A 27,317-nucleotide genomic window follows, 5' to 3' on the forward strand; every position below is an offset into this window, starting at 1 on the left:
CCTGGCTGTGCTGCTGGTGCTGAGTAAACTTACTTTCCCCCTTGGCTGCCCGTCCCAAACATTCAAAAGCCGTGAGTCAGGCCCAAAATGATGAGATTGTAAAAAATTACAAGTCCTAGGATCGCCCGTTTTCCGATGCTCCTCCTGCTCCTCCGAGGCTTTAAAAAGTTGTAAGAGGTTTTTCTTTGCAAGCAGAAGAGCCAGGAGCGTGTTTAAACACAGGAAAGAGCCAAGCCGAGCCTCTGTCAGCCCTGCCGGGCTCCGGCAACGGGGGGGACAAGCACAAAACCGCAGGAGCCGGGACCCTTTTCCCACCTCTTTCTAGGAGGGAGGGAGAGACTCTGCTGCAGACGGCGGGCTCTGAAACTGCTCATGAGGCAAGCGCTTCCAGCTGGGGTCTGTTTTCCAGCTGAAGTTCAGCCTCCGCGAGGCAGAGGTAACGAAATGCCTTCGTTAGGACCCACCGCCCCACATCCCACGGGGGTTGGGGTCAGGAGGGAGCTGGAGCCACCTGGGATTTGGGCTCTGGAACACGGGACTGCATGGGCAAGGAAAAACGAAGGGTGAGCCTGGCACAGACAGGTAGGAACATTGGCGTGGGGTGGTGAGGGGGGGAGGACGTGCTGCCTCAATGGGCTAATTATGTGGCGGCCAGGCCAGTGAGCGCACTGATTAACAACGCTGTCCTGAGCAGGAGAGGGCTGCCAGGAGGGGCTGCTGCTGCCGATTGTGGGGAGCCCACGGGCCCCTGCAGCCCGGCGACATCCCTGGGAGGGGGTGGGGGTGCTCACCCCACGGAGGGCAGGAAGCCCGTCGCTTGTTGGCACGGTGGTACTGCCATGTGCTGGGCCACGAGGTGGCTCTCCTGTTGGACACTTGGATAGGAGGGCCCCCCCTTCTGGGGCTGGGGCTGCATCGGCAGCCGCTGGGGCAGGAAAGCAGGAACTGGTTGGCATCGGGCAGAAGGTGGCTCAGGGAAGGTGGAGGGTGTCACGGCGCAGGCAGGAGGTGGCACCGGGGAGGCAAGAAATGGTGGCATGGGTCGGGCAGCGAGTGGCACAGGGTGGCGCGGGGCAGGTGGGAGGTGGCTGGGGGTGGTACGAGGCGGGCAGGCGGCGGCATGGTGCAGGCGGTGGCACCGGACAGAGCGTGGCAGGGAACAGGCAGAGGGTGACATTGGACAGGCAGAGGGCGACACTGGACAGCGAGTGGCACCAAGCAGGGGGTGACACAGGACAGGGCGTTGCACCGGAGGGGTAACACGGGACAGGCACCGGACAGGGGATGGCAGGAAACAGGCAGGGGGTGACACTGGACAGGGGGTGACACTGGACAGGGGGTGACACTGGACAGGGGTGACACGGGCCAGACAGCGGGCGGTACCGGGCAGGGAATGGCAGGAAACGAGCAGGGAGTGACACGGGGCAGGCAGAAGGTGGCACCGGACAGGGGGTGGCACCGCTCGGGGTGTGACACCGGTACCCCGAGGGGCAGGGGCTCCGCTCTTCCTACGCGCTCGGCCCTTTCCGTGAGCGCTCGGGCCCCTCCGGCGGGTGGGGCGGGACCGGCCCCGCCCAGGGGCGTGTCCGGGGCGTGTCCCCGCGGCCCCGCCCCGGCCCCGGTCCCGGCAGTCGCCCAGTGTCGGCCATGGCGTCCCCGTCGCGGCGGCTGCAGACGAAGCCGGTGATCACCTGCCTCAAGAGCGTCCTGCTCACCTACACCTTCATCTTCTGGGTGAGCGCCCACCCCGCCCCGCCCAAGCCCCCGCGACAAGTCGCGGCCGCGCCGCTCTGTCGTGACAGTCGGTAGCCACGGCAGCTTTCCCCTCTCCCCAGGTGTCGGGCATTGTGCTGCTGGCCGTGGGCGTCTGGGGCAAGGTGAGCCTGGCCGTCTACTTCTCCCTGCTGGACGAGAAGGCCACCAACGTCCCCTTCGTCCTGGTGGGCGCCGGCACCGTCGTTGTCCTCCTGGGCACCTTTGGCTGCTTTGCCACCTGCCGCGGCAGCACCTGGATGCTCAAGCTGGTGGGTGGCCCCAGACAGGGCGGGATGGGGTCCCATCCTCTCCTAATCCATCCTGACCTGCCCTGATCCATCCCGAAACGTCCCATCCTTCCCTACCCCATCCCTATCCCCTCCCATCCCAACTTGCCCTGTTCAAACCCCATCCCTTCCACATCCAATCCTGTCTCAACTCCCCCTGTTCCAGCCCCGTTCCATCCCATCTTACCCCATTCCGTCCCATCCTATGCCGTCCCATCCCATCTTACCCCATCCCATCCCGTCCTACCCCATCCAATCCACCCCCTCCCATCCCACCCTTTCTGCCCGCAGTATGCCATGCTCCTGTCCCTCATCTTCCTCATCGTCCTGGTGGCCGCCGTCGTGGGTTTTGTCTTCAGGCACGAGGTGAGTCTGGGTGGCCGCTGCCATCTCGGAGTGAGTTTGATGCTGGTTTTAACCCAAGTGCAGTTGCAGGTGTCGCTGGAGGGACAGAGGTGCTGCTGGGAGTGGTGCTTAGCTTAGCAGAAATGGTGTTAAAACAGCCCAAAGAGGAACTTGGTCCCTGTAAGGACCCAGAAGGATGAGCCTAGGTGCAGGGTCAGCCCAGCACGGCACGCTGCCCCTCCACCAGAACTGGCAGAGTAGCCCTGGACTGTAATTTCTGGCTCTGATCTATCTTCTGCGATAATTTCAGTAATTAAAGCTCCTCAGAGGGTTCCTGCGCCACAGAGCAGCCTGCTTGGGGGGGAGTTGGCACTGCGCAGGTCCTTGTTATTACATGCAGCATCCCTGCTGCCACAGTGTATCCAGCTGCCCTTTAATACAGCCTCTAATTGCCTGGTGGCTGGGAAGTGTCTGCTGGCCACAGCCGGAGTCATTCCTGCCATCATGGAGCGGTGACTAATGTGGGGACGTGGGTCCCGGAGCGTGGGAGAGCACGGCACCACCACTGAGACCTTTCTCCTGCAGATTAAGACAAACTTTGAGAGTAACCTGAACCTGGCCTTGGAGAACTACAACGTGACTGCGGATCGGCACAGCGAGGCCGTCGACACCATCCAGAGGACGGTGAGTACTCCAGGCTGGTGTCTGGCTGGCATCAGGTGGGAATGCTCCCCTCGCCCCAGGGTGTCCCCTGGGACCCCCCACAGCATCGGTGTCACCATATGTCACCATCAGTGTCACGGCATACGTGCACCATCTCACAGATGCTGGATGAGATCCCGCAGTTCCTGGAGAAGCAAGTTCCCTGGGAACCCATGGGAGTGGTGGTGGGACTAGGGGATCAGTACCCTGGTGTGACCACGCTCCCCAAATGTGCTTCCCCCTCCAGCTGCACTGCTGTGGGGTGCAGAACTACTCGGACTGGGAGAGGACTGAATACTTCAGCCAGAAGGGCATCCCCCAGAGCTGCTGCAAGCGCCCGAACGACTGCTCGGAGAAAGATCTGAAAGACCCGAACAAGGCCAAGCTGAAAGTGTTTGTGGATGTAAGTTAAGCTCAGAAAAATCCCACTGCCAGTCCTGGAGGCAGGGATGGGCAGGTGGAGAAGGGCTAGTCTGTCCCTGGGAGGCTTAAAAGGAGAACTGTTCTATCAGTGCAACTGGTCTGTGGCCCAGAGACTCCCCTGGAGTGCAGGTAGGGGAAGGGTTTGGAGTCCTCTCTACTGTCTCAGGTCCCCCCACTCCTTCCTTGGAGGTCAGGGACCAGCTGGACCCAAACACTGGCACTTGGGGCTGTGTGTTTTGGAGAACAGGTGAGTCAGGAAGTAGTTTCCCAGTAAAGTTTATTTCGGTAATGGTGACACCTCCCATTGGTGCAAAGTCCTGACCTGGTGGTGAGCACAGGTGACCTCATCCCACAGGGATGGTTGGATGATGCAAGGCGTGTTCCTCTGATGAGTCACCTTGCTCAACTCCGTGCTCCTGCTGTGGGTGCTCTGGGGAGGTGCTGCTTTGTACTCCTGGGAGTAAAAAGCACTGGACCCATATGCTTGCTTTCCCTCCTCTGCAGGGTTGTTTTTTCCTGGTAATGTCAACTATGGAGTCCAAAATGAGCATTGTGGCTGGAATCTCCTTTGGCATCGCGTGTTTCCAGGTAAATCTCCCTTTCCTGGCTCAGGAGGAGTGCAGAATGAAGCTAGTGTGTCTCTGGAGGTATTTAATTTCAGTTCAAAGTCTGATGTGTACAAAGGACACGGCCAGTTTCAGTCAGGGAGGAGCAGCTATTCCGCAGATTCCCCTTGGGTTTAATCTCACCACTGTGCATGCTCCAGTCTCTTACACCCAGGGCTGAAGCACCAGTTCTCTTTCCATGAGCCCAGGTTATTTGGGAAGAGCTCCCCTCCGAAACCACTGACTTGAGGAAAGCCAAACAGAGGCAAACAAACTCCCTGTGCCTGCTCTTGTCAGGAATCAAATTTGCACCCTTTCTTTTCCTACCCACCAACCTCTCTTGTTATCAGGGAGGTGTTTTGGCATTGCTTCTGTGTGAGAGGGTCCCTGTAAGTACCCATGGGGCACCACCTGTGCTGGTGGCTGACACCCCACGTGTCACTCTACCCGGCCGTTGTGTCCCCTCCCTCCTGCTCCCCAGCCTCTCCTTTACTTTATCCTGCAGGACACTTCCTGCAGGAGCCGCAGCAGCAGCACACCCGCCAGCCCCTGCTCTGGCAGGCTTTATCCCGGCAGGAAACGAGAGGCCCCTGCCCCCAGCTCCGCCAGGCTGGGTGTTGGGCACACTGACGCTGCCGTGGGGTTTCCCAACGTGCCGAGGGTTTTCCGATGCACCGGATGTGCAGCCGTCCCTCCTTTGGCTGGATTGTGGGAGCTTGCTGGGCTCTCGGTGTTCAGCAGCTGGCCTTGGCTTTGGAGGGGCTTGAATTCACCCTCCCCTTGACCCAGCACACAGAGGCCATAACAGGAGCATCAAGGCACTGCTGGCCAGGACCACTGGCTGCCGGTGCTGGCGTGGGGAGAAGGAACCCTGCCAAGATACTCTGCTGTAATGAGTGTGTTGCCGTGTGTTTTCCGTACCGGATGGAGTGAACTGGGGGAGAGGCATGAGCTGACAGCCCTTGGCTGCAGCTTGTGCTACCAAGTGCTTTGGGAGAGCCTGGGAGATGTAGCTGCTCTGCTGTGCCCAGCCACTCGCCCCACGCTCCTCCTTGGTTGGGCTGTGCTTGCTGTGGGGTCACTGAGATGTGGCCAACACACAAATGGTGAACTCACACAGGCTCCCAGCTGCAAAAGTATCTCAGCAGGCTTGGGAATTATGACCAGTTCCTAGCTTTTATTGCTCCTTCAGCTAGCCTTGCTGGCTGTGTGGCTGACAGGGACTCATTGTGCTGATGTGCCTCTAACTCCACTTGTGGAGGCCAGGCTTGTGCAGGACCTGTCCCTGAATGTCTGCACGGGTGCTGGGGGGCTGTGTTGTGATAACAGAGCATGTTGTGATAACAGTACCGTGTCCTTCAGATGCTGATGTGAGAACAGCAGCCTTGTTTCCCCACTGCCCTTGTAACAGGGAGAGGTACTGCCATTCTCTGGTGGCTGTGTAATTGGCTGTGACTCTTCTGATATCTGTGTAATCTCCACAATTACCATAAAACAGTAGATGCTTCATGAAGCAAAATGTAACGGGATGGGATGTGGAGCGTCTCTTGTGAGGAGCTTGTTTGGCTGGTGCCAGCCAGGATCCTCTGCTTCAGCCACTTTCAGTGACTCCAAAGCAGGGCACAGCAGCCCCTGTTGTGGTTCGTAAACACCACTGTCCATCCTTGGATTTTATATAACTCCGGACCAATTTGTCAGGTTTTTCTCCTTAGAACACCTCATCCTGGTTTTGGCTACCTCTGATACATGGGATTTTTTTCTCTTTTTCAGTTGATTGGCATCATTCTCGCCTGCTGCCTGTCCCGGTACATCACGAACAATCAGTATGAGATGGTGTAGCTGGCCCCCAGCACGCTGTGCCTGTGGCTGGGTATGTCTGTGAGTTTACTGGGCTGTCTCTGTACCCCTGGCTGCTGCATGGTCGCCCCTGGGATAGGGGCACCATGCATGGGGCATGTGCTTAGAGGGAACCTGCAAGACTGTGTCTCCTATGTTATTTTGAGCTGTGTATAAATCCATCCTGTCTGTTATCTCTTTGCTGTTGTGCGTTGCAGGGAATGCTCTCCATGGCTGGGGAGGATGCCTCCACCTTCAGTTTTCCCCTGGATGCCACATTGTGAAATCTTGCTTTGAACTGACTGATCTTCTTCTCAACTAGCTCATAGAAACGAGTGCACCAGCTGTCCTGGTGTGCTCAGGGACTTGTCCTGACACTACTCTGCTGTGCCACCGCCTGGGATAATTAGTGTAGCTGTGGTGGTTACAGCCAGCACGTTCCTCCGGGCGCTGCAGCCCTTTCCTTGGCAGTGCAGAGTGCTGTGCCATGTCGAACCGACCCTGCTGGTGGCCTCGTGGGACTCACGGTGCTCATCTTCAGTGCCTCCATTGGGAAAGCGATGCTTCCCCTCCCCTCTGGCAGCCCTTTGAGATCCCCTCACTCTCTGGATGTGGTTGCTCTCGAGATGAGGCTGTTGCCCAGTTAAAACACGGCCCTGCCTGCCTGAAGCCTTGGCTCAGCCAGGTCTTGGCTTGTTGCCAAGCTCTCTCTCATCCTTACCCCGGGTTTTATATATTTTTTTATAGTTGTACTTCTTGAAGTACAGGCTGTAGTGGTTCTTTTTAAGCTGTAGTGAGATTTGGTGATGTAGCTCCTGGTGCCTTTACCTTGGTAGGTGTCCTTGCACCGAGTCAGCTGTGACTTGACTGTCAGTATTATATGCTGCTTCAACTCATTTTATGTATTGAGTAGAACTCTTTTGTCCTGAGACACAATAAATATTAAGATATTTTACTCTATGAAACCTCCTTGACTTTTCTTTCATGTCCTAGAAATTCCTCTGCTTGAAGAGCAGCAAGCCCCCCTGGGGGTGATCTGCTCACCCTGGGCCAGGCGGGAACCTCTGGCCATTGCAGTTCTCATTCCTCCAACGTGCACTGGTGCACTTGTGCTTGCAAATAACTTCTGTAATTGAATTTTCTTCATGACAGAGGTTGTGTAACGGTGCTGGAGCAGAGGGCCTGGAGCATCCCAGCCCAGGAGCCAGGTGGGTAAGTTCAGCCCAGTGCAAACACGTGCATCCTTGGCTGGCCACTGTCTTGGAGCGAAGGGCAGGGCAGTGCTGGGCAGTCCCCAGCTGCTCCCCAGGGCAAGAAATGTGGATTTAAGCTTTTATGTTCCTTTGTTACTGCTCATCTTGGGGCTGTTTCATCAGCAAGCCCTTGCCTTGGCAAGCCTGATGCTGCAGTGATGTAGTGAAGTTCCCCTCTGCTGAGCTTGGGGGATTTTTGGGTCTCAAGCACTGAACTCAAATGGGCTGTGTCTGGCTGGATGCTGGGCTGCCTGTCCTATTCCTGGATAGGAGGCAGGTGCAAATGGAGCAGTGAAGCCATGGGTAGCAGTGGTGGCCCTTTGTCAGTGTCACCACTCTGGCAAATGCTGCCTTGGTGCTGGGTGAGCTGTCCCAGCCCAGCCACCCCACAGTGTGGACAATCACCCACTACAGCTCAGCCTCCCTGCTGACGGAGGAACCTGGAGGGGAACACCCAAAATCCCTGTGTTTGCATTTAACCCAGGTGAGTAAATCAAGACTCTTGTCAGCTCCTGGCAGGCTGAAAGCTTCCTGGCTTGGGATGGCAAGGCAGAGTGCGTCAGAGTGTAGAAACTGGGCTGGAGATTGGCTGATGGCAATTAACGGATGGATGGAGGCAGGGCAAGGACACGTGAGAAGCAGAACCATATTTGGATAAACCCATCCTCATCTGAAAGCCTGCACAGAGGGAAGGACCTTGCCCTGCCCTGGTCTGTGCCTCTGCCTCCACAGGCAAATCCCTTCCCAGGGTGGCTGGAGGAGGTGATGCCAGGCGGACAAGGATAGTGCCAGCAGAGGGTGATGCAGGGAGCCTGGAGGTTTCTGAGCTGCTGCAGGAAAACCAGCATGGATTGTGCCAACCTGGGGAGTGTTGAGGCTTCTTCAGCCTGCTCATTCCTGTAGGCAGTGACAGCACTGTGGCCATCAGAGTGTGTGGATCTTACCTGGTTGAATAACACCTGTGCAGACAACTCACTTTAATTTGGAGAGATGTTCTGGAGGAACAGGCATGTGCTTGGGGAGGTGCCAGGCAGACTTGGGACACTGCTGTCCTAGCAAAGGCACCTTGGTCACCTGTCTGGACCCACTGAGCAGGGACAGAAGGGCTCTGGTTTCTTGCAACAGCTATGGTTGGGTGGGTTTCACACATCCCCCACGGTGTTTAAACCTTTCCTCTCTGAGGGATAAATGTCTCAGGGGACTTGTCAGGCTTGGTGTCCCCAAAGCTAGTTGGTGTCCCTTGGGATATCACGTGGGGAGTTCTGCTGCACCGTGCTCCCAGTGTTTTAACCACATTGTCAGCACAGCCATCAACAGCAACGAAGGGAACTGCTCTGAAAATATGCTTATGTCCCCATAGGAGATGCAGGAATGTGAGGAGGGTCTGGCTCTGACCTCTCCTCCCTTCTCTGTATGTACGTTCTGGCCATGACAGTGTGTGATTCCTTGGTGACACAGAGAGGGTTTCACCTGGTGATACCTGTGGGATGTCAGAGCTCCTTGGCAGCAGCTGGCTCCCTGGGATGAGAGCTTGAACCTGGGTCTGGTGTGAGCCCCAAGGCTGTGGGCAGAGGAAGACTGCACAGGAGTGCACAGGGATTTTGATGTGAGCCCTCAGCACTGCTGCAGGCAGTGTCCTGCTCAGGGCAGCTGCAGTGTCAAGGGCTTACTTTTTCCCCTTGAGCTCAAGTTTTGCCCATCTGTTGGTAGCAGAGCTGGGGACAGTGGTCACCCTACTCCACACCCTCTGCTCCCTCTGACTTTGGATGCTTGGTTCCTCAGGGAGCTCCTTGTGCCAGCTCCTTCCTCTGCCTGTGCTGAGACAACTCCAGAGTGGACTGGTGGCACCCCTGAGCTGTCAGCAACAACTACTGAACACATCAGAGGATGCTGGAACAGGGGGTCAGGACATGCTGAACAACCACCAGCGCCATCAGAGAGCAAATTAGGGACCTCTGCACGTTCCCAGTGAGGTGAGCACCGGCAGACCCAGTACCTGAGTTATGGATGCTCATGACGAGGCAGCCAAGCAATTAGATCACTTCTCAGACCCATTAAGCATCAGACTGAGACTAAAAGACTTTCCATTTTCTTTGCAATCACTCATACAAGACATTTATTGTTTGCCTCTTGCTGCTCAGCATGGCGGCAACGCACTCGAGCGCAGCCTCACCCAGCCCCGCCGGAGCAGCGCAGGATGCCGGGGGACACACACGGTGAGGGTGCCACAGTCGGCAGGTTTGCACCTCACTGGGCATCAAACAGGTGGTGACCTGCGTGTTGGCTGTGTCAGGGTGCACCTGGCTGGGTGGTGGCGCGGCGGGCGGGTGTGGGGCAGCACCCGAGAGGTGGGTGCTACACCCTGCCCAGCATCCGCGCGATCCACCAGTTGCAGGGCATGATGATCCGGCAGATGACCCTCCCGCCCTGGTAGCAGTAGGGGTAGGGGTAGTAGCCCAGGAGGGGCTCGCAGACCCGCCGGCAGTAGCGGTTGGCACGGCGGCACTGGGCACAGCAGTAGCCTCGCTCGTCCCACAGGGGATGGAATTCCAGCCCATTCTCTGACTGCGGGGAAGAGGCAGAGTCAGTGCAGTGAGGGCAGTGTGCGGCCTAGGCGCCCCGGGGACATGGACAGGATATCCTGGGAAGGCAGCCAGGGCACCCCAGAGGCATGGGCAGAGCACCCCAGGAACGTGGACAGGGCACTCTAGAGGCATAGACAGGGCATTCCAGCAGCATGGACAGGACATTCCAAGGAGCATAGCTAGGACACTGTGGGAGCATGGCCAAGATACTCCAGGGTTGTGGCCAGGGCACCCCAGATCATGGGCAGGGCACCCCAGGGTGGGATTCTCTCACTCACATAGTCATTGACGGGCAGGTCCTCCTCAGTGAGCTGTCGTGCCCGGCGCTTGGGCCCCAGCTGTGCATCCTTCTCCACCTCGTGTTCGCTCCCCCCATCCAACCAGCTCTGGTTGTCTATGAGCAGCTCAGGGTCTTCTTCTTCTGCCCCTTCAAGGTTGGCCAGCTCAGGAGCTGCAGGAAGAGCCCAAATGTTACTGTCAACAACTACAGAGCAGGGGGGCAAAAGCTGCAGCAAGAACTAATGTGTCTACCAGAATGTGGTGCCAAGGTACAGAAAACACCCACCAGACTCCATTTCCTCCTGCTCTCACCCAGCCTGGGAGAAGGACTGTAGGAGGTAATGGCCCATTCCATCCCCATGGGTGATGGGTGTCCGTGGGTGCTGCTGGCATCTCCTGCATGAGTCTTGGGTGTATAGAAGTGCATCCTCATGGTGGGATCTGCTGCTGTGAGGTGGATTTGTAGATACAGCACTCATAGCTTGGGTAAGACCCACAGCAGCATTGATTTCCTTTGCTGGGGGAGGTGCCAGGAAGCCTCGGGACACTGCTGTCCTGGTAAAGGCATTGGATGCACCTTGGTGACCCAGCTGGACCCACTGACCTGGGACACAAGTGCCGCTGCAGACGGAGTCTAACAGCAGGGATGAGGGAGCAGAAAGGGGACAAGTCAAGGATAACAGCCTCCCTCTGCACCAAGGATCTCTGATGCCCACCTGCCCTCAGGACCACGGGTGGCCGGTACCTGTGGGGGACATGATGTGGCTCTGTGGCTGCAGAGCAGAGGGAGTTTTCTCAGTAGGGAGTTTTAAACTAGCTCATTCGGCTGGAAGTGGGTTAGAGAGAGTGGGTAATTACACCGGCAGATCTCAGAGGCCACAACCTCTGTAAGGGCTGTGTAGTGAGCAGCTGGAGGTGGCAACCCCGCCGTGTGATTTAGATGCAGATGTCTGCTCACACTCTGATGTTCATGCGGTGTCGAGAATTTAGGCGTCCCAGTTTCCAGCAGCGCTGGTTTCTTTGCAGGTATAAAGGATTGGGTTTTTTTTTTCCCTTGTTATGAGGAGGGTGGCCACTCTGTAAAGCACAGGTCAGTGGGGAGCCGGCAGAGACAAGCGCTTTGCAGAGAGAAACTTCAGCCCCTGCTATTGCACTGGCCGAGATCTCCTGTGGTCATGGGGAGCACTGTGTTCATGTCTGAGATGTACAGCAAGGCTGTGAAAATGGGTTCCCACCATGTCACAGTGGGGGACGTGGCAGGGGGGCCACGAGTGTGTGACAGAGCTGCTCCTGGTGAGAGGGCACAAGAGCACCTTGGGGAGGAGATGGCTCCTTGTACCTGCTATTGGTGTGGGGTGGATCCAGAAGATGGTCACATTTCTGCAGATGTCAAAAATTTTGGAGCTCTTCAGGAATTCCTTGTTCTGAATGGGCTTTTCCCCAGGCACCCAGACTACAGACTGCTCAAAGTAGGTGGTGGTGATTTCTTCTCCCTGGAAAAAGAGCAAGATTTGGCCCTGGCATGGTCACCCACATGGGAGTCACCCTCTCCCCACCACTGGCTGCTTCCACTTCCCTTGGCTTACCCAGAGGCACCTCTCCCCTCCCAGAGAGCATCTGGACTTTATCTGCCTTGGCTCATGGTGCTCTCTGGGTGTACAAAAAGTACCCAACTGGTCCTCACATGGGGAGAAAGAAAGCCTTGTCTTTCCTGTCCACCTTCAGTCAAAACCACTATGCTCTCTCCTAGTTGATCATCCAAAGGCCTTCTCCTGTGCAGTCCCCACTATCTGGAAGAGCCTTCTGAAGCACCCCAACTCATTCAAACACAAGATTAAAACATCTCCTCTCTGCTTTGCTCTTAGTACTTAATCCCTCTCTCCTTCTGCTACTGATTTTGTGATCGAACACTTTAATTTATTCCTCACAGAAATTCTTTGCACGGCTGTATTCTGTAATTTATACCACATGTCTCTGTCGTTGCATTAGTCCATGGTGTGTTTTGGCAGGCACTTAGGGAGGGAGATATATAAAGATTATTGGATGGATCTGCGCTGAGCTCTCTGCCAAGGCAACATTGTCTATGTTGTTGGTGGTAGCCCATAGAGCAAGCTGGCAAAAGGCATTTTTCTCTCAGAAGGCGTCTGGAGCTGTATATCTCTCTTACAGAGTTTTTTTCTTATGACTTTGGGAAGACACAGGAAGGAGCCAACACAACCTGACCCAGTCTGGGTCGTTTTGGGATTCTCTGGTAGAAGCTGCGGGGTTGGGGCGGTGCTGCTTGCAGCACCTGGCAGCGTGCAGGCTCTGAGAAGAGCTTAAATCTACATTTATCTCATTGGGTTTTACATTTCAGCTCTCTACCCGGGGCGATGTTCTGCTAAAGCCTGGGAAGTCATATCCCTTTTATGATGGTAGCTGAAAAGATCTATTAGCTTCTTAGGGCATAATCAAAGAATCGGTGTCTGGGAATTTGGGTCATGATTCAGGGAAATGTTTCTGCCCACGCTTCGTTTCAAACACATGTCCTGCTGGTGTTTTATCTGTGGCAGCATCCTTGGGGGGGATTCAATCTGCTAACACCCGTCGTCTCTCAAATGGGGAGGCAGGAAGGCTGTGCCACCACGGGGGCCTTGGGGATGGGGACAGGGCCAGGGGACAACTGCTGTCAAAGGACTGAGCCATCACTCCGGGGTCAGAGAAGGGTTAAAATAGGGAGTCCAACACCTTTTTCCATGCAGCATGCAAAATGTGAGGCTCCTTGCAGCAGGATGCAGTAGGCAAAAGATAAATTGATGCAGGAAGCAACCAGGCACATCAGTGGGAGGAAAGTCCATGCAGGGAAGTGGCCCCAGCCTGGTGCTTCCCACCTCTCAGGTCTATACACCAAGAGTTTTCTCAAATCGCATTTCTTAGAAGTGGCTGCTCTTTTAAATCCCTTACTTCTGCCTCATTCTGCTTGAGAACATGAGGCTCAAACGTGGGAGAAAACAATTTGATTGACTTTTTGGTGCCTGCTAATCCTGAGCTGCCTTGCGACCTTTTGACTACAACAGGATTATTGTTCTTGATCTCCGGTATTGTGCTGAGAGGTTTTTGTCTGTCGCTGTCTAATCCCGTCTCTTTTCACTTGTTTTTATAAGCAATCCTCTGAAATAAGAGCATTTTATGAAGCGATCACAGCTCATTATTTCTTTATTGCAGCCTCTCTGGGAAGGCTGGCGCAGATGGGAGGGTGGCAGGAATGGCAGCCACTCTCCTATGCCAGGGAGAGGAGTGAGTTTCACAGGGGACAGAGGTGCCCTGTTTTATTCACCTACCTCAAGCTCGGGGATCTTGGCCTCTGTCGTCTCAGGTAGGACTTTAGTCTGAGTTTTGATGAAACATTTTTGAAGTCCCACAAAGAAGATGCCGGTTATTCCCTACAGGATCAAAGCAAACACCCAAAAAGCAGTCAGGGCAAAGAGGAGGACAAATAACCCATTGTACAGATGGTACAGCTGGAGGAGGACTTAGTCATATTTTTGATGTTGGTGTTTTTGTGCCACCTCTGTTCCACAGTGGTGCTAAGATGCACTAACAGGTTCTCCTAAGCGATATTGCATTTTATGGTTTGGGAGAACTGGGATTTTTGTAAATATTTTAAAGCAGGTAGTCATAAAATTTTACTCCACTCCTCTTCTCCTTATAACTATCATGAGCTCTCATTATCATAAATAAAAATATGCAGAATAGCATCTGACCGTTATGGTTATATGAACATTCATCCCCCAGTTCCTGCTAGGCTATTAGCTCAAAATTTTGCCATATGTCACTGCACAGGGTATTTCCCTACAAATTTTAATTAGGTTTCAGAGAGAGCCTACAACAATGTCATGAGGTTTTAATGTTCTCCAGACAGATGAATGTACTGGGCTTGGATAGACTGATGATGACTGTGTTCCTTTGCAAGGGTAAATCCAATAACCAGGTCTCACTTGAAGATGTATTTCATTGGAACTGACCACGCCTCTATAAAATACCAGTGGAAGCTTATGTAGATACACATCTCCTTTCCTTTGAGAGTATCCCCAGAGAGTTTGAGCATTTCTCTCCCTGATGCAGGAGCAAATGGTCCTGGGACTTGCTTCAGTGATTCCACAGCACACTAAGGGGTCCCATCAGTCCTGCTGCGAGACTGGGGGGGTCTCAGGGACAAACTGCCACACTCACATTTTTGAAGTCATGGATCTCCAGGATTTCCTCGCTGCCGTTCCCGCTGGTGAAGGTCTCCGTCCTGGCCAGGGGGTCAATCTCCATCACAATCTTCTTCTTCTCACCATTGCTGAAGAACGTGTGTTCCATATCATAGACCTGTACGGGCCAAAGTCACACAGGGGTCAGCTCAGCACCCCTCCCAGTTTCACACGCTGCCCAGTGGGTGAACAGGTTGGTGCTGGGTGCATGATCACCCATGCTGGGTATCCTGCCATGGCTGCTTACTCACACGGTGGCTCTGAGCCAAAGCAACCTTCTGGATAGCACAAGGAGAAGCAGCTCCCAGGTGCCAGGGCTCAGTAGAAGGTCAAGATGCAGCCAGAATGAGGGGCAACTTGTCTGTCAAGCCTGGGATGTGTGTCAAACCTAGGAAAAGATGCTCATCCCACACTTGCAGCAGGAGCTTTGCCACAGCTCAGCTCTTACTGGTGCTTTCTGTGGCATGAGCCTGCTTACATCCCAGGCTGGACTGAAGTCCTGAACACAGGGGGACTTCATTTTCCCTTCTCCCTGCCTTGCTTGCTGCATCCCTGTCTCCCTGTCTCTCTTGCTCCATCACTGCATCCCCGTCTCGCTTACTCCATCACTGTGTCCTCAGCTCACTCACTCCATCTCTGCGCCTTCTGTTTTTCCTGGAAAGGCAGAGGTAAGAGCCTCTCTCTGCCTGGAGGAGATCAAGGATTGCCTGCGGATCAAAGACCTCCTTGAGGGCTGCTGAAGAGCTTCGGGGCGTAGCAGCCGGCTTCCCGGCGGCATTCCTCCCCGCGGGGAGCCGGGGTGAGCAGCGCCGGAGGGAGCAGCCCTCCCCTCCTCGCAGGTGCTCGCCGCACTCAGCCAGCCCGGCAGCCCTCCAGTCTCTGCGGATGCCTGACCCTTAAAGGATGAGTAGTGGCAGATGCTATTTGAAGCACAAAAATTATCCTGCTGGCGCAGCGTGAGCTGGCGAGCCTCAGGGAGTCCTGTTTTCCCGGTGCTGTGTGGAAGCAAAGGGCTTGTGCAAAACCCCTCAAGTCCACTGGGCAGGGAGGAGGGAGGGAGACACGGTGATGGGAAAGCCCTGTTAATCCCCTGACATGGCCATGGAGCCAGGGAAGGAGCACCCTGGCCCCACTGGTGTGGGGCAGGGGCTCTGCCTTCAGTGCCAACCCAAACCCCCTTTCACAGTCTTCTGATTCCTGCACATATCTTCCCATTTGGGGGCTTCAAAGTCTCTTAGCAATGTTTCCAGCATCAGCATAACCCATTTTGCATCCACCTGGGCACAGAACCGGCTGTGGGAACTGCTAGGTACCTTCACCCCTGCTTTAAGGTTAGAGGAGTGATATGCACCTTGGCAGTGATGAGCATCTCCTGTTGGTCTGCAGGAAGCTTTTACAAAGATATATAGCTCTCAATGGATTTTATGATATGGTAAAAACAGTCTGAAGCCTAAAATGGCTGTGAGGCTGCTGGTTTTGACTGACAAAACGTGCATGGTGCCATGAATCATCTCTAGGAGGGCAGGATCCCAGGTGGCACCTTACCTTTGAGTGCCACTCCATTTACAAAGAATTACTTTGGCCAGTGCAGCGTCCAGTTAACCCACTTGGGCTTTGCCAGCTCCGTGCTATTCAGGGAGCTGTGAGATGTTTTCTAGGGCTAAAAATGACACTTTCTGGTGAATCATTGAAATATGCCCCCCTGCCAGGCTGTGATGAAAACCCCTTGTTAGCTGCATCATCTGCTGTGCCCGCTGGCATGGGTGCTGACTTGCAGGGGGCACAGCCACATCCAAGGCAACCCCTCGGAGGAACAACTTTTCTTTCAAGTTTTTTTTCCCCACACTCTGGTTACATTACGGGAGCTTGAAGGGTTTCTTGTTCTTTAAACAGTTTAATTCCCCTTGGTTTATATTTTTGAGTGTCAGGAAGTTCCAGCCTCCCCCATCCTGCTTTTCCCCAAGTGCTCCTGGGTCAGCTGGAGAAGACATTGCCCTGCAGCCACAGGGACACAGCAGTGCTGGACACTGGGAGTGTCAGCATGCAGCTCCACTGCAGGAACATCTCTGCTTTCCTGTGACCTCACATTCCACTTTTCTGCCCATCAGGTGTTGGGGAGGGCTGGATGGAGTCCATCCTTCACTAGTGCCCGCTGGTGAGGATGCCAAGGACTGGTGTTCTGGATATGCTTTCTGAGACTGGCAATGTCTCTGTGCTGTCAAGAGAAATCCTCCCCTCCAGGGGTTAACAACCTCTTCTCCTCATGGCTGGCATGACCCCTGTTTTTCTAGGAACAGTAGAGACTTTATATCTTGGCAGGATCCTGGAGGCACATCTGGCTTTTATTGCTTTTTCTTTTATTTTGGGGGGTATTTATTTCTATTTGCTGATAAGAAGACAAAGTTTCCAGCAAGCAGGGTGCTTCCTCTGCCTGGCAGGAGGGCAGCCTGGCCAGGCTGGAGCAGCTCCGGCGTGGGGCAGGGAGGAGAGAGGAGATGCCAGCATGGGAAACAGGCTGCCTTGGCTGCACATGGGAATTTCGTAGATGTTCTTGAGAGTTGTCAAAACCTGCTGGCACCAGGGTGCAAAGTGGGGCCTCCTGGGTGAGCATGGAAATTCAAAGGAAAGGAGAATGAGGGGTACTGGGCAGGCTGTTGGCTTCAAGGTTAAGAGATTTACTTGGGGTATGGGATAAAAAAAGAGTTTTAGCAGAACTGTCAGGATGTTGGGTGGCAGCAGGCAGAGACGGATAGGAGATGCACAGTCCTGCTGCCACCCTGACATGCTCGGCACTTACAGCAGTGTCCGTCTGGAGCTGGGAATAAACGAGCCCAATCCAGTTAGCAGGAGCTCCTCCAGAAGCTAATCCGTCTCACCGTCCCCTCACATTGCAGACACATTAAAGTAAGAAATATAATCCATGACAATCAATCACCACTGCGTCCTGGCTTTCTCTCCTCTTTATGCAGTGGCATAATGACTTTTCCACCGGTTTCTGGCAAGATAATTGAAATGAAATGGAAAATATTTTCTTACTTGTCATAAAATTTGCTGCCGGTGAAATAAGAGTAACTTTAACTCTTCATGGCGTAGCTCCCACCCCCTGTAATTGTCAACTGGGGAAAGAATGCGGTGGCAGGGAAAAAACTCAGCCTGTATTAAGTAAAAGCTAGTTATGAATAATACAGAGATTTTTAAAAGTGCCATGAATACTTGTGGTCTGAGAAAATGCACTTTGTGAAGTTGCTTGGGTTTTGGGGAGCAGTTAAAATTTCAGGGGTTAAGGGGAGGAGGACAACTCTGTCTGGGGAAACAAGGCTTTGAAATGCTGTATCAAAGAGTTTTTACTTACTTTTCTGGGTGTTGGGTTCCAGAGGTATTTGACACCAAAAAATATCAGAATAAGAGAAAGGAGCAGCACGCTGAGGAGCAGTCCACAGAGCTGGTACCTGGGGCAGCTCTTCTTCCGCGGCTTGGCTGCTTCTGCCTAGTTAATGACAAAACAGTGATAGCCAGGGTGTGCCGAGGATTCGAGGAGGGAGGAGGACACGCAGGTATCAGACATTTGTGGTGCTGTAGAGATGCAGGGTGGCAGGGCAAGCCGTGAACTTACGTCCAGAAAGCGGCAGTGCTCCGGGCTCTCCCGAGCCGTCCCTCCCATGGTCTCCTCCGTGTGCGACGACGCCAGCCCGCTCCGAGGTGGAGTTAGGCTCTGTCTGCACAGGCGGTGGGAAGGCTGGGTCACGGCCGCCCCCATGGATGTGCAGCCAGCTTTCCCCACAGCCTGCGGGGCCCCAGGCGCTCCCACAGCGCTCCTGTCTGCAGGGCACAAGCCATTCCCACGCTGCTGGAGACGAGCCCACATGGAGCCTCACAGCGCGGTCGGTGTCTGTCATATCCATCCAGGGTCACATTTTTGGTTTAATCTCTGCTTTTTCCCTACCCTGTTGCCCATGCACCAATGGCTGGAGGTGCCCAGGCTGTGCAAATGCCGCCAGTCCCCCTGTAGCTTGGGGACGTGGACACTGCTGCAGTCGGGGCTGCTCACCTCTGTTCATGTGTGTGAGTGGGGCTCTGCAGTGGGTGCAGCCCAGGAGCTGACAGTGGGGTCACTGCGTGGCAGGGGGACATGGGCATGGTGGGGGGAGATGGGAATGGTGGGGGACCAAGTGTGTGTGGGCACATGTGTACGGGCACGTGTGTGCAGGCATACGGGCACGGGTGGGCATGGGTGTGTATGTACATGTGTGTGCACACAGGTGTGTGTGTGTGTGTGTGTGCAGTGTGTTTGCATGGACACGGACACGGGTGTGCACGTACACACGTGTGAGCACATGCGCAGTGTGTGTGTGCCGTGAAGCCCGATCTCTCCCAGTGGAGGGCTGTGGCATCCCACGCCCGCCTCGTGCAGAGCCTTGCCCCAAAGTCGGCCTAGCCAGGAATTTCCTGACTGATTTTTTCTTTCAATATGCTAAAAAAATTTCCCTGTGTTGAAATCGTAGCATTTCTTCATGGAAATGAACCCATCTCAAGAAAGGCTTTCAGGAATCCGGAGTGAGGTTTCTAGTCTGAACATGATGAGGCTCCCTGGTGTAGAAGGGCTGGCATGGAACTCTTTTTCCAAGCTGTTTACTCTAATAAAAACCCAGAGCGCATCACGTACTAATTAAAATTGCACAGAAAAAATGAAAATCCACATCAAGTTTTGCTCAGGATGAGAAATGGAGACAGAAATTGCTTTTAGCAGGTTCAGGGCTGGCTTTGCAAGCATTGGGAACGTCGCTACCTGCAACCTGGGGGTGAAACCCGGAGGGACAGAAGTGGAGATGCTGAATCGCTTGGGGAGAGCATTGTGCACTTGTGTGTGCCAGGGGAGTGTGCCCTGGTGTGTATCTGCTCCCTGCAGAGGGGCTTGGGCCCCCTGGCCCTGGAGCAGCAGGAGCTCCTCACCCCACAGTCCCTTGGTAGTGCCAGGGATGTAAAACACACCAGGGGTGTTTAATATTTGAGATGCCAATAACAGAAGGGAATCATATTGATGAGGTTATTTGGAGGAGGAAAAAATCCCTTTTTAATGGAAAACAATCACAGGCAGCCTTTGAAAATATCTGAGAGATTTTGGAAATCTAAATGCAGCAAATCTGTGCAGACACCAGGTTTGTCTGTCTCCACTTCTCACTAGAAAGTTCCATCTCAGAAGCTTTTGTTATTCACTGGAAACTGACGTATTTGAAAACATTTTCTTTTCTTGTCAAAATTAGAGTTTCAGAGGAAAACTTTGGAACAGCTCTACTGAAAGATGGTTCTGATTACAGGAAAGAATTACAGCAGTGGCGTTAAACAGACGTAATTGATCAGCAGAGCAGGGATCTTCACCATATCCCCCACTCAAGGCACAGGAAACACTGCAAATACCACTCGTAAACTAAATTAGGCATTATTATTTTATTACTGTTGTAAGGTAAATGTCAAGCTTTTTAATGGCAATCACTGTAACTCCAGCAGGAGTCAGGTGCCTGAATTAGTTGGAAGAGGTGAGAACCTCCCAGGGCCGGGAGTTAATAAAACTCAATAAATATCACCAGTCCCTTCCAGCGCTTGGAGTGCAGGGGATGGAGCAGCTGAGGTGAGTGCTGGGGGTGTGGGGGGATCCTGTGTCTGGGCTGAAAACCTAGTTCTGCTGCAGCCTGCAAAGCTGGGCACTGCTGCCCAGGAGGGAGGGGGAGCTATGGGAGTGGGCATACGCAATGCATACATACACATGCACACACAGGCACGCACGTGGAGCCCCAGAGCCAGCTCAGCACTGCATATCCTAGCTCCATACAGGGCAGGGAGCAGAATGAGATCCCTCAACACTGCTGTTCTCCACAGAGAGCATCATGAATACTCAGCCTTGAACAGGGAGGGGTGACATCAACAAAAAACCCCGTGCAACCCCAAGTGTCCTCCGCCCAGCAGCTGTGGGTGTGCGACAGCCACTGGATCCTGACAAGGAGACAGATATTTGAGATGCAGAGAGTGACAGAAACTGCAGGATGACACTCATCAAGATGGTTTTTTCCCTCCCCCCGTTTCCCAATGCTCAGAGTTGAGGGGTTTAGAGGGAAAAAAAGCATTTTTTTTCTTTTACGAAAAGACAACAATTTGGGGGGAAAAACCCTCAATCTCTTTAAAATGGCAATCAGGTTCCCTGTATAAAAAGCAGTTCTGATGAAAATCTCTCATCAATGCCAATGAAGAGGGAACAATCACTAATTTTCCTTGAAGCTAATGAGCACGAGTGCATATGACAGGGGAGAATTTAATCTGATGCAAACTGAGGAAGAGAAGCAATACTGATATTAATGTGTGACTAATTGATACCCAGAAGAACATTTGAAATGATTAAAAGGCATTTGATTTTTATACAGGACAATAAGAGGCTCATTGGCTATGACTGGTGCATCCTTTCAGTTTTCTACTCCTTGTTCCAATTTGCCCGGAAAAATCCATCATATCCGCAGCGTAGCTTGACTGCTGCATAAAATCTCTGTGCCTGGAAATTTTATACCAAGAAATTCCTCCTGGACAGCACAAAGGATCGTAGACAGTGTGAGCGGGGGCGAAAAGCCTGGCAGAAATAAAACAGGTCCCCGAACCACTAAAAAGCAGCTCCCACAAGCAGTGGGGCTGGGGCAGCAACCTCCAGCTGAAACCCCCTCGTGATTAATATCGTGCTCTTTTTTATAATGAAAAACCCATTAAGGTCAGTGGCAGCATCTCTGAGCAGCACTAAATTGGAACGATGGAGACAGTAAAGTTAAAAATGAGGCATAATATTAATGTGGATAGTGAATTAATTGGGCAATTCCATGGGCAGTAAGTAAATCATATAATTTACCGTGGGATGCTGCTCTCTCTGGCGGGTGGTGTGGTGGCTCCTGGACAGAACCAGGGGAGTGACACAGAACCTCAGCACCTGAGGGACCCCACTGTGTCCCCCTCTTCATCAGTCTTTGCCCCTTCTCCTTGTTTTCCACTGAGGAAAAGTGCCTCTTGCTTTGCTTTTTTAGGTGCTTAAGCCCCAAAACACATCCAGAGGACTGGCTGACAGATTGTCTGAGGTGATGCATTCATGGTACAAGGTGCCTGTCCCTTGATCCTCAGCTGTGGTCCAAGGTGGACTTATGGAAAGGCTGTTCCCCTGGTTTGGGTGGGTCTCTCAGGAAAGGCTTCCTCACCATCAGGAGATGTGTAGTACCACTACACAGCCCTTGGTCATCTCCTGCTACTTTTGTGCCTTGGACTGGGACCAGCTGTGGGAGCAGAGGGCAGGGATTTGTACCAGAATGAAGCATTTGCGTGCATGTGGCTCAGGCTGTCAGCTCCCTCTCTACTTCCAACATCCCAGACAGCAAAACAGAGAAAGGGAAAAATCACATATAAAAGAAAATTGCTCATTAGCCAGTGCCTGATTACACAGAACTGTCTTTGCTTCAAACCATCCTGTTTTTTGTAACATTTGTCAGATGAGAGGACAAGCACCTCTTCTTACCAACCAGCCATACACGGCCTTAACTGAAAGTTTCAGTAAGGGAGGTTTCAGTAATTGGCCTATTCATCATTCATTGTTTATCTTAAGTTCACATCATCGCAGGGAACTCCAGAGACATCCTTGATTTAAGTTAAGAAACTTAATCATTATGATAAAACTGCTCAGGGAGCTGGAGCTCGTGTTGGAGACGTGCGTGGCCATGTGGCACTCCAGCAGCCGCTACTCACAGCAAATTATTCAAAACTGACAAAGCTTTTTGGAGAGAAAAGAGAAAGATAAATTCATGGTGGCCGTTCTGATGGAGGTGCTCAGAAAGTTATTACTGAAGACACACGCTTCTCCTTGCTCACAGCCCATGAAAAATCCCACTCCTCCGAGCTCAGGGGACGGCTGCCTCATTGCTGCTGCTGCGACTCCCTCGTCAACAGAAGTTATTAACAGCGCTGGAGAATTTTATCCAAATGCCAGTTTCATCTTGATAAATAACAATTTCATGTCTCTGTTCCACCAGATGACTACACGGTTTTATTTCAAACACTTAACTTCTTCCGAAATGCTTCCCCATGCACAAGGCTCAGCTCAGCTGCAGAATATGTGCTGAGCAGTTTTTATTTTCACCAGGCTTTGAATACCTGTAACGCAAAGACCAAACCCATAATCCTGCACTATTGTAAATCACTTTTCCCAATAAAAAGCTGCTTCCTACTGGGAATGCTAAAATGTAATTGAAAGCTACGTGTGTGTTGGTGTCACACTGAAAAGACTTTTATTAAAAATACTTTGAGAGTTGTGTACATCTGAAGGAATATTCTGCGGCTCCTCTTGGATGTGCAAGAAAGGAAAGCAGGAAGAGGATCACCTGGGAGTGATGGGTTAGTGTCTCCCCTGCCCTGCAGTGATCTCCCTCCTGTTGCCCTTTACCCGAAACCACCGTACAGAGGTGTTATTTGGTTCCCTGTTCATGGCTGCAGATGATGCTCGGAGTGGTGCCAACGCTCTTCTGGCAGCAGTTAATTGCCAGCCTGCTTCATTAGAAGCTGGTAATTTTGTAATGACTGTGTCTGAGGTGCAGGAGAAAGAGGTGGATGAGGCCAGCCTGGTTCCTCAGGGAGTTGCAGGTGTGGTACTGCAGGTCTGGGAGTCCCTTGCAGGATGGAGGGATACTCTGGGTCCCTCCAGCAGCAGCAGTAAGCCCAACGTGGAGAGGCACCAGGTTCCCCCTTTGAGGGACTGCCAGGTCCCCCAAGTTCTCAGTTGAGAACTTGAGAGTGGGAAAGCTAAAGGGAGAAGAAAAATTTTGGTAAAAATTACTTCATTGCACTAGGATTGTGTGAAGAGAATAATTAGTGTATTATCACTGCTTAGCAAACCTAAAATATTTAATATTAACATACTGAACGTTTCCTGCTGAATCAGTTCAGTATTGCATAGGCTCCTGCCTTATTTTATTGTCACCTGATATACATATTAATGTTGTTTACTTACTAAAGCAACAAAGACAGATTTGAAATTACTCCCAACTGCTACTAATCAAGAAAGAATCCATTAAAGTAAAGCATTTCAATGCAGTTAATTTTTCTTTGAATGTCATTAAATCTCCCATTGATGGCCTTTGCCATTAATTGCTCTGTGTTGCTGCAACCACCATTTCCCCTGAGACCACGTGCAGCCGCAGCCCAGCGATGGGAGGATGAATTCCCAGGTGTACTGGGTGCACTGAGGTTCCTGGGAAGATTCTGAGGCTCAGGAGATGAGGGTTTGCCTGGTTCTTTCTCAGTGGTGTCTCCACGCAGCCTTATCTGTTTCCCTGCACCTCCAGCTCCACTGCTGCCTTTTTCACAGCTCTCACATGTACAGTCAAGCTGTTCACAGCCCCAGAGTCCTTTTGGAAAGAAAAGCAGCTATTTTAAAAATCAATAAAATAAATAAAACGATCTAAAGTCAGCATGATTGCCCACCTCTGGCTCCAACAGAAAGAAGAAGCGGAAAGCTCTGTAACTCTTTTGGGGTTCATCAGCTGGTGCAGGCTCCCCTCTGGATGCTCATTGGAAGCCAAGGGGCCCTGGGGGTGCCCAGGTTGGGGGGCACTCCAGACAGCTTCCACCTGGGGCATCAGGTGTTCCTCATGAGCAAAGGTGTTTGGAGCCAATGTTGCTCAGCTGGCTGGGAGGGTATATAGGGGATGGGGTGGCTGCAGCTGGGTTTGGGCTCTGCGTTTGGCTGCTGGTGGCAGGGGGACTGCAGGGCTCCCAGGAATACAGTGTGATGAGGATCGGCATGAAGAAATCGGGACAAATACGGAAAAAAAGGTAGGCAACGGAGCAGGGGGGAGGCTCTGGTGCGTGCAGGTGAGGCGGGAGCCGTGGGGTCACGGCACTGATGTGTGCGTTGAGCAGCCCCGTTCCTGCAGGGCAGTGGCACCTGTGTCAGGCTGGGCTGTGTGCCCACGGGGCGATGATGGCAGGGGAGGGTCTCCTCCTTCTCCTCTGCAGCTTTCTCTCCGCCTCAGCCATGTGTGCTCGCAGATGGGCTGCCGAGGGGGTGCAGAGGGGAGACGATGAGCATATTGTTGCTGCTGTACCGCGGCACACGCCGCTCTCCCGCCTGCGGGAGGGGTCTGGCTGCCGCGGACACAGCGCTCCTGCCGTGCTCCCTCCAGCCCAGCTGTAGGGGCAGCCCTGTCCTGAGGCTACTACCTGGCTGGTGTCGGGCCGGAGGGTTCCCACTGCTCCTGACTGTGTCTGGTGGTACAGGGAGCTGCTGTGGGTTGTTCCAGGAGTTGATGTCCCACTGTGACTGGGGGTGCTGTCGAAACCTGGGTGACTCAGCTATTGCCCTTTTGGGAGGTGCCTGAGTCCCAGGGCACTGACCCTGGGTGAGGTTCTCCTAGCACCTGTCTTGGGGTCTGTAGGAGAGCTGACTTAGGCCTCTGTTGTGCAGGGCCACTGGTGTTGTGCTTGGCTCCATTCTGTGCCCCATGAGCTTGCTTCCCCTGCAGCCAGGCTGGCCACAGCTCTGCTCTTGCCTTGACTTGGTGAGTCTTTGCCTTTGGGATCACCATCACACACATATCTGCTGTGTGTGGGGTGTCTGCCCTTGCCTTCTGCACAACATACACACAAGGGTCTGCTGCAGGGGGCTTGGCTTGCTGTCACAGCCTGGCTGTGCCCCACAAAACCCACTGAGGCTAGACTGAGTTTGCATCTACCTTTGGAGCAGTCTGGGAATGCAGAGAGCATCTGCAGTGCCCTCTCTCTGATGACACATCTCTCCCTCCTCTCTCACTCCTGCTCTTATTTTTTCCCTGATATTAGGGCTTGAAGCTCCATCCCACCTTCTTTCTCTCCTACTGCTCTGCTCTCCCATTGCTACACCTGTCAGGTTCTTTTTTGCCTCCCTCCCTGCCAAGGTGCTTCCCTTTTGTTGAATTTTTCTCTTTCTTCACTTTGTTCCTGTTCTCTCTCCTGGTTCCTGCTGCCTTCTCCTTGCTCTTTTCCCTCTCCGTGTCACCTGCAAAGATCTTCTCTTCCCATTGCACCTCCAGCATCTCCCCTGCTCCCCAGTTCTGCAGCAGGAGGGGCTACAGACTCTGGCACTGGGGTCTGCACCCTGTGTCTGTCCCTGGTGAGGTCTTGGCTGGGAAGTGGAAATTCCCAGGAGAACCTGCTTTACTTTGCTGTCAGCTGCAGTGATTGGTTTCTGCCTTTTTACAATTCTTTTTGTTCTGTGAGAAACTGCTTGCTAAAGAAAGCACATTTTTCTTGCTTACTGGGAGTTCCTGTTTGTCATTTTTATAAATCAGTGTTTATTGGCCTAATTATTGTAAATGCAGAGCCCAATAAAGGTGACTGTGATTGCAATATCTGATAATGAATTTTATAACAAACCTGCTGAGCCTGAAAGCTGCCAGCAGGAAAGACATTATGTCAGGTTAATGACAGAGAGGAGAAATCATCCTTGCTAAGCTTTTTTCCCAACATGTGAAAGATCTCTGGTGGAGGCTGCTGGGGGTTCTGCTGGGCTGGAGCACCTCAGGCTGCTGGCATCTGGCTCTCCAATGCTGCACCCCAAAGCTTTTGGGGCTCCTTCACTGCTCCCCCAACCTTGCCCTGATGGAGGGATGCTTTGGGTAGGATAGAGGGCTGTGAGGAGGCTCAGACCTCACTCTGGGTGTGCAGACATTGGGCACACCCAGAGGCACTCATTTCTCAGCTCCTGCTCCCTCCATCTGACTTAATCCCACCATGCAAATGCTGAACATGAGGCATAGGGAAAGAAGCTTAAATAGCACCTAAAGCTAGCTCAACTCCAACTCTGTATAGATTAATTTAAAAAAATCAATTTTGCTCTGCAGGGATATGTTTTTCATGGAGATGCTGGTGCCTGACCTAACCTCATGACCTTACAGGTGCCCTGGAGGGGGAAGAACCCCCTCCCTGCCCTTACTTGGCCATGAGTGGGGCTGCCCCCCTGTCACCCCACCTTTTTCTACCCATGGTGTCTGCTGGAGTGGCGCAGGTAGGAGTCATTTTTCTGGGAAAATCAATGGTGCTCCTGCAAGGTTCTGGTGCTGTGAGGGTGTGGGGGCTCCTTTTGGGTTGTCTAGACAGCGGGGTGTGATGGCTCTGCAAGTGCTCCACACCTACATGATGCTCCAGTGAGGAACCTGGGGCTATGCTGGCATGTGGTGTCTGCCCTCTGCTCCAAACTCTGCCTGACATGGTGGCCTCGGGCTCGTGCTTTGTCTTCTGATGGTCCTGGGAAGAGTCAGTGGCAGCTGCCCATGTGTGTACTCCCAGGGCATGGCTCTTTGCCAGAGTTTGGACCTGGATCTGCAGTTCAAAGCTACAAGTGTTGGGCTCTGGGCTTTTAGTCCATGCATGGCAGCTGTCGGCTCTGCTGAGCCCAGGTCTGCATGGCTCTGGGTCTGTCTGATCTAAGAGCTGGCTCTGCCCTGCTGCAGGAATGGGGATGACTTCCCAGACCTGGATTAGACCCAGTCTAATCAGAGTGGCTTTGTGAAACATGGACTGGGAGTGTTTGATTTAGTTCACTTGCCTGCAGTAGGAATTGAGTGCAAAAGGAAAAGAGTAAAGACTAGAAGAGAACATGTTTTCTCTTAAATAATGCAGAGAAACATGGAGGAGGATGTACAAGTGTGATTTAGTCCTTTGCCCCTATGTTTTTTCTGCTTGTCACTGGTGCACCCCAGGAGTGTCTCAGGGGACCAAGGGAGTTGTTTGCCCTCTGCAGTGTGTGATGCCCACGCTGAGCCTTCTCTCCCAAACTGTGAGCAAGGGGCTGAAGCTGCCTTTTTTTTTGTCTTTAATATTTGGTTGGCAGCTGTTGTGTTTGATGTGACTCAATGTGGGAGCAAATTGGATTAACTGAAACATATTTACTGGGATAAGCAGCAAAAAAAACCCAACCTGCACAGGGGTTGTTTGTAGAAACTGGTGTCTGTAGATGTGGCTG

At 52.9% G+C, this 27,317-nt stretch overlaps 2 protein-coding genes across 3 annotated transcripts; one reads left to right on the forward strand and one right to left on the reverse strand.

Moving 5' to 3' along the window:
• Nucleotides 1–1,623: 1,623 nt before the first annotated feature.
• On the forward strand, nt 1,624–6,913 carry TSPAN6 (tetraspanin 6). Of its 2 annotated transcripts, XM_027687182.1 has the most exons (8): nt 1,624–1,734; nt 1,836–2,024; nt 2,334–2,408; nt 2,973–3,071; nt 3,337–3,492; nt 4,017–4,100; nt 5,888–5,987; nt 6,172–6,913. In XM_027687182.1, the coding sequence occupies exons 1-7, from the start codon at nt 1,648–1,650 to the stop codon at nt 5,954–5,956; spliced, it is 759 nt and encodes a 252-aa protein (XP_027542983.1). In that variant the 5' UTR covers nt 1,624–1,647; the 3' UTR covers nt 5,957–5,987; nt 6,172–6,913. The 2 variants fall into 2 exon arrangements, with proteins under 2 accessions (XP_027542983.1, XP_027542984.1); XM_027687183.1 differs by lacking the exon at nt 2,334–2,408.
• Nucleotides 6,914–9,337: 2,424 nt separating this feature from the next.
• TNMD (tenomodulin) lies at nt 9,338–17,966 on the reverse strand. Its single transcript, XM_027687269.1, has 7 exons — nt 17,919–17,966; nt 17,658–17,792; nt 14,283–14,423; nt 13,391–13,492; nt 11,410–11,563; nt 10,070–10,242; nt 9,338–9,771 (listed from the first exon to the last, which is right to left on the reverse strand). The coding sequence occupies exons 1-7, from the start codon at nt 17,964–17,966 to the stop codon at nt 9,562–9,564; spliced, it is 963 nt and encodes a 320-aa protein (XP_027543070.1). The 3' UTR covers nt 9,338–9,561.
• Between the last annotated feature and the right edge of the window lie 9,351 nt (nt 17,967–27,317).

The sequence above is a fragment of the Neopelma chrysocephalum genome, unplaced genomic scaffold (genome assembly GCF_003984885.1).
Source record: "Neopelma chrysocephalum unplaced genomic scaffold, ASM398488v2 Primary Assembly neopelma1_73b, whole genome shotgun sequence".
Lineage (NCBI taxonomy): Eukaryota > Metazoa > Chordata > Aves > Passeriformes > Pipridae > Neopelma > Neopelma chrysocephalum.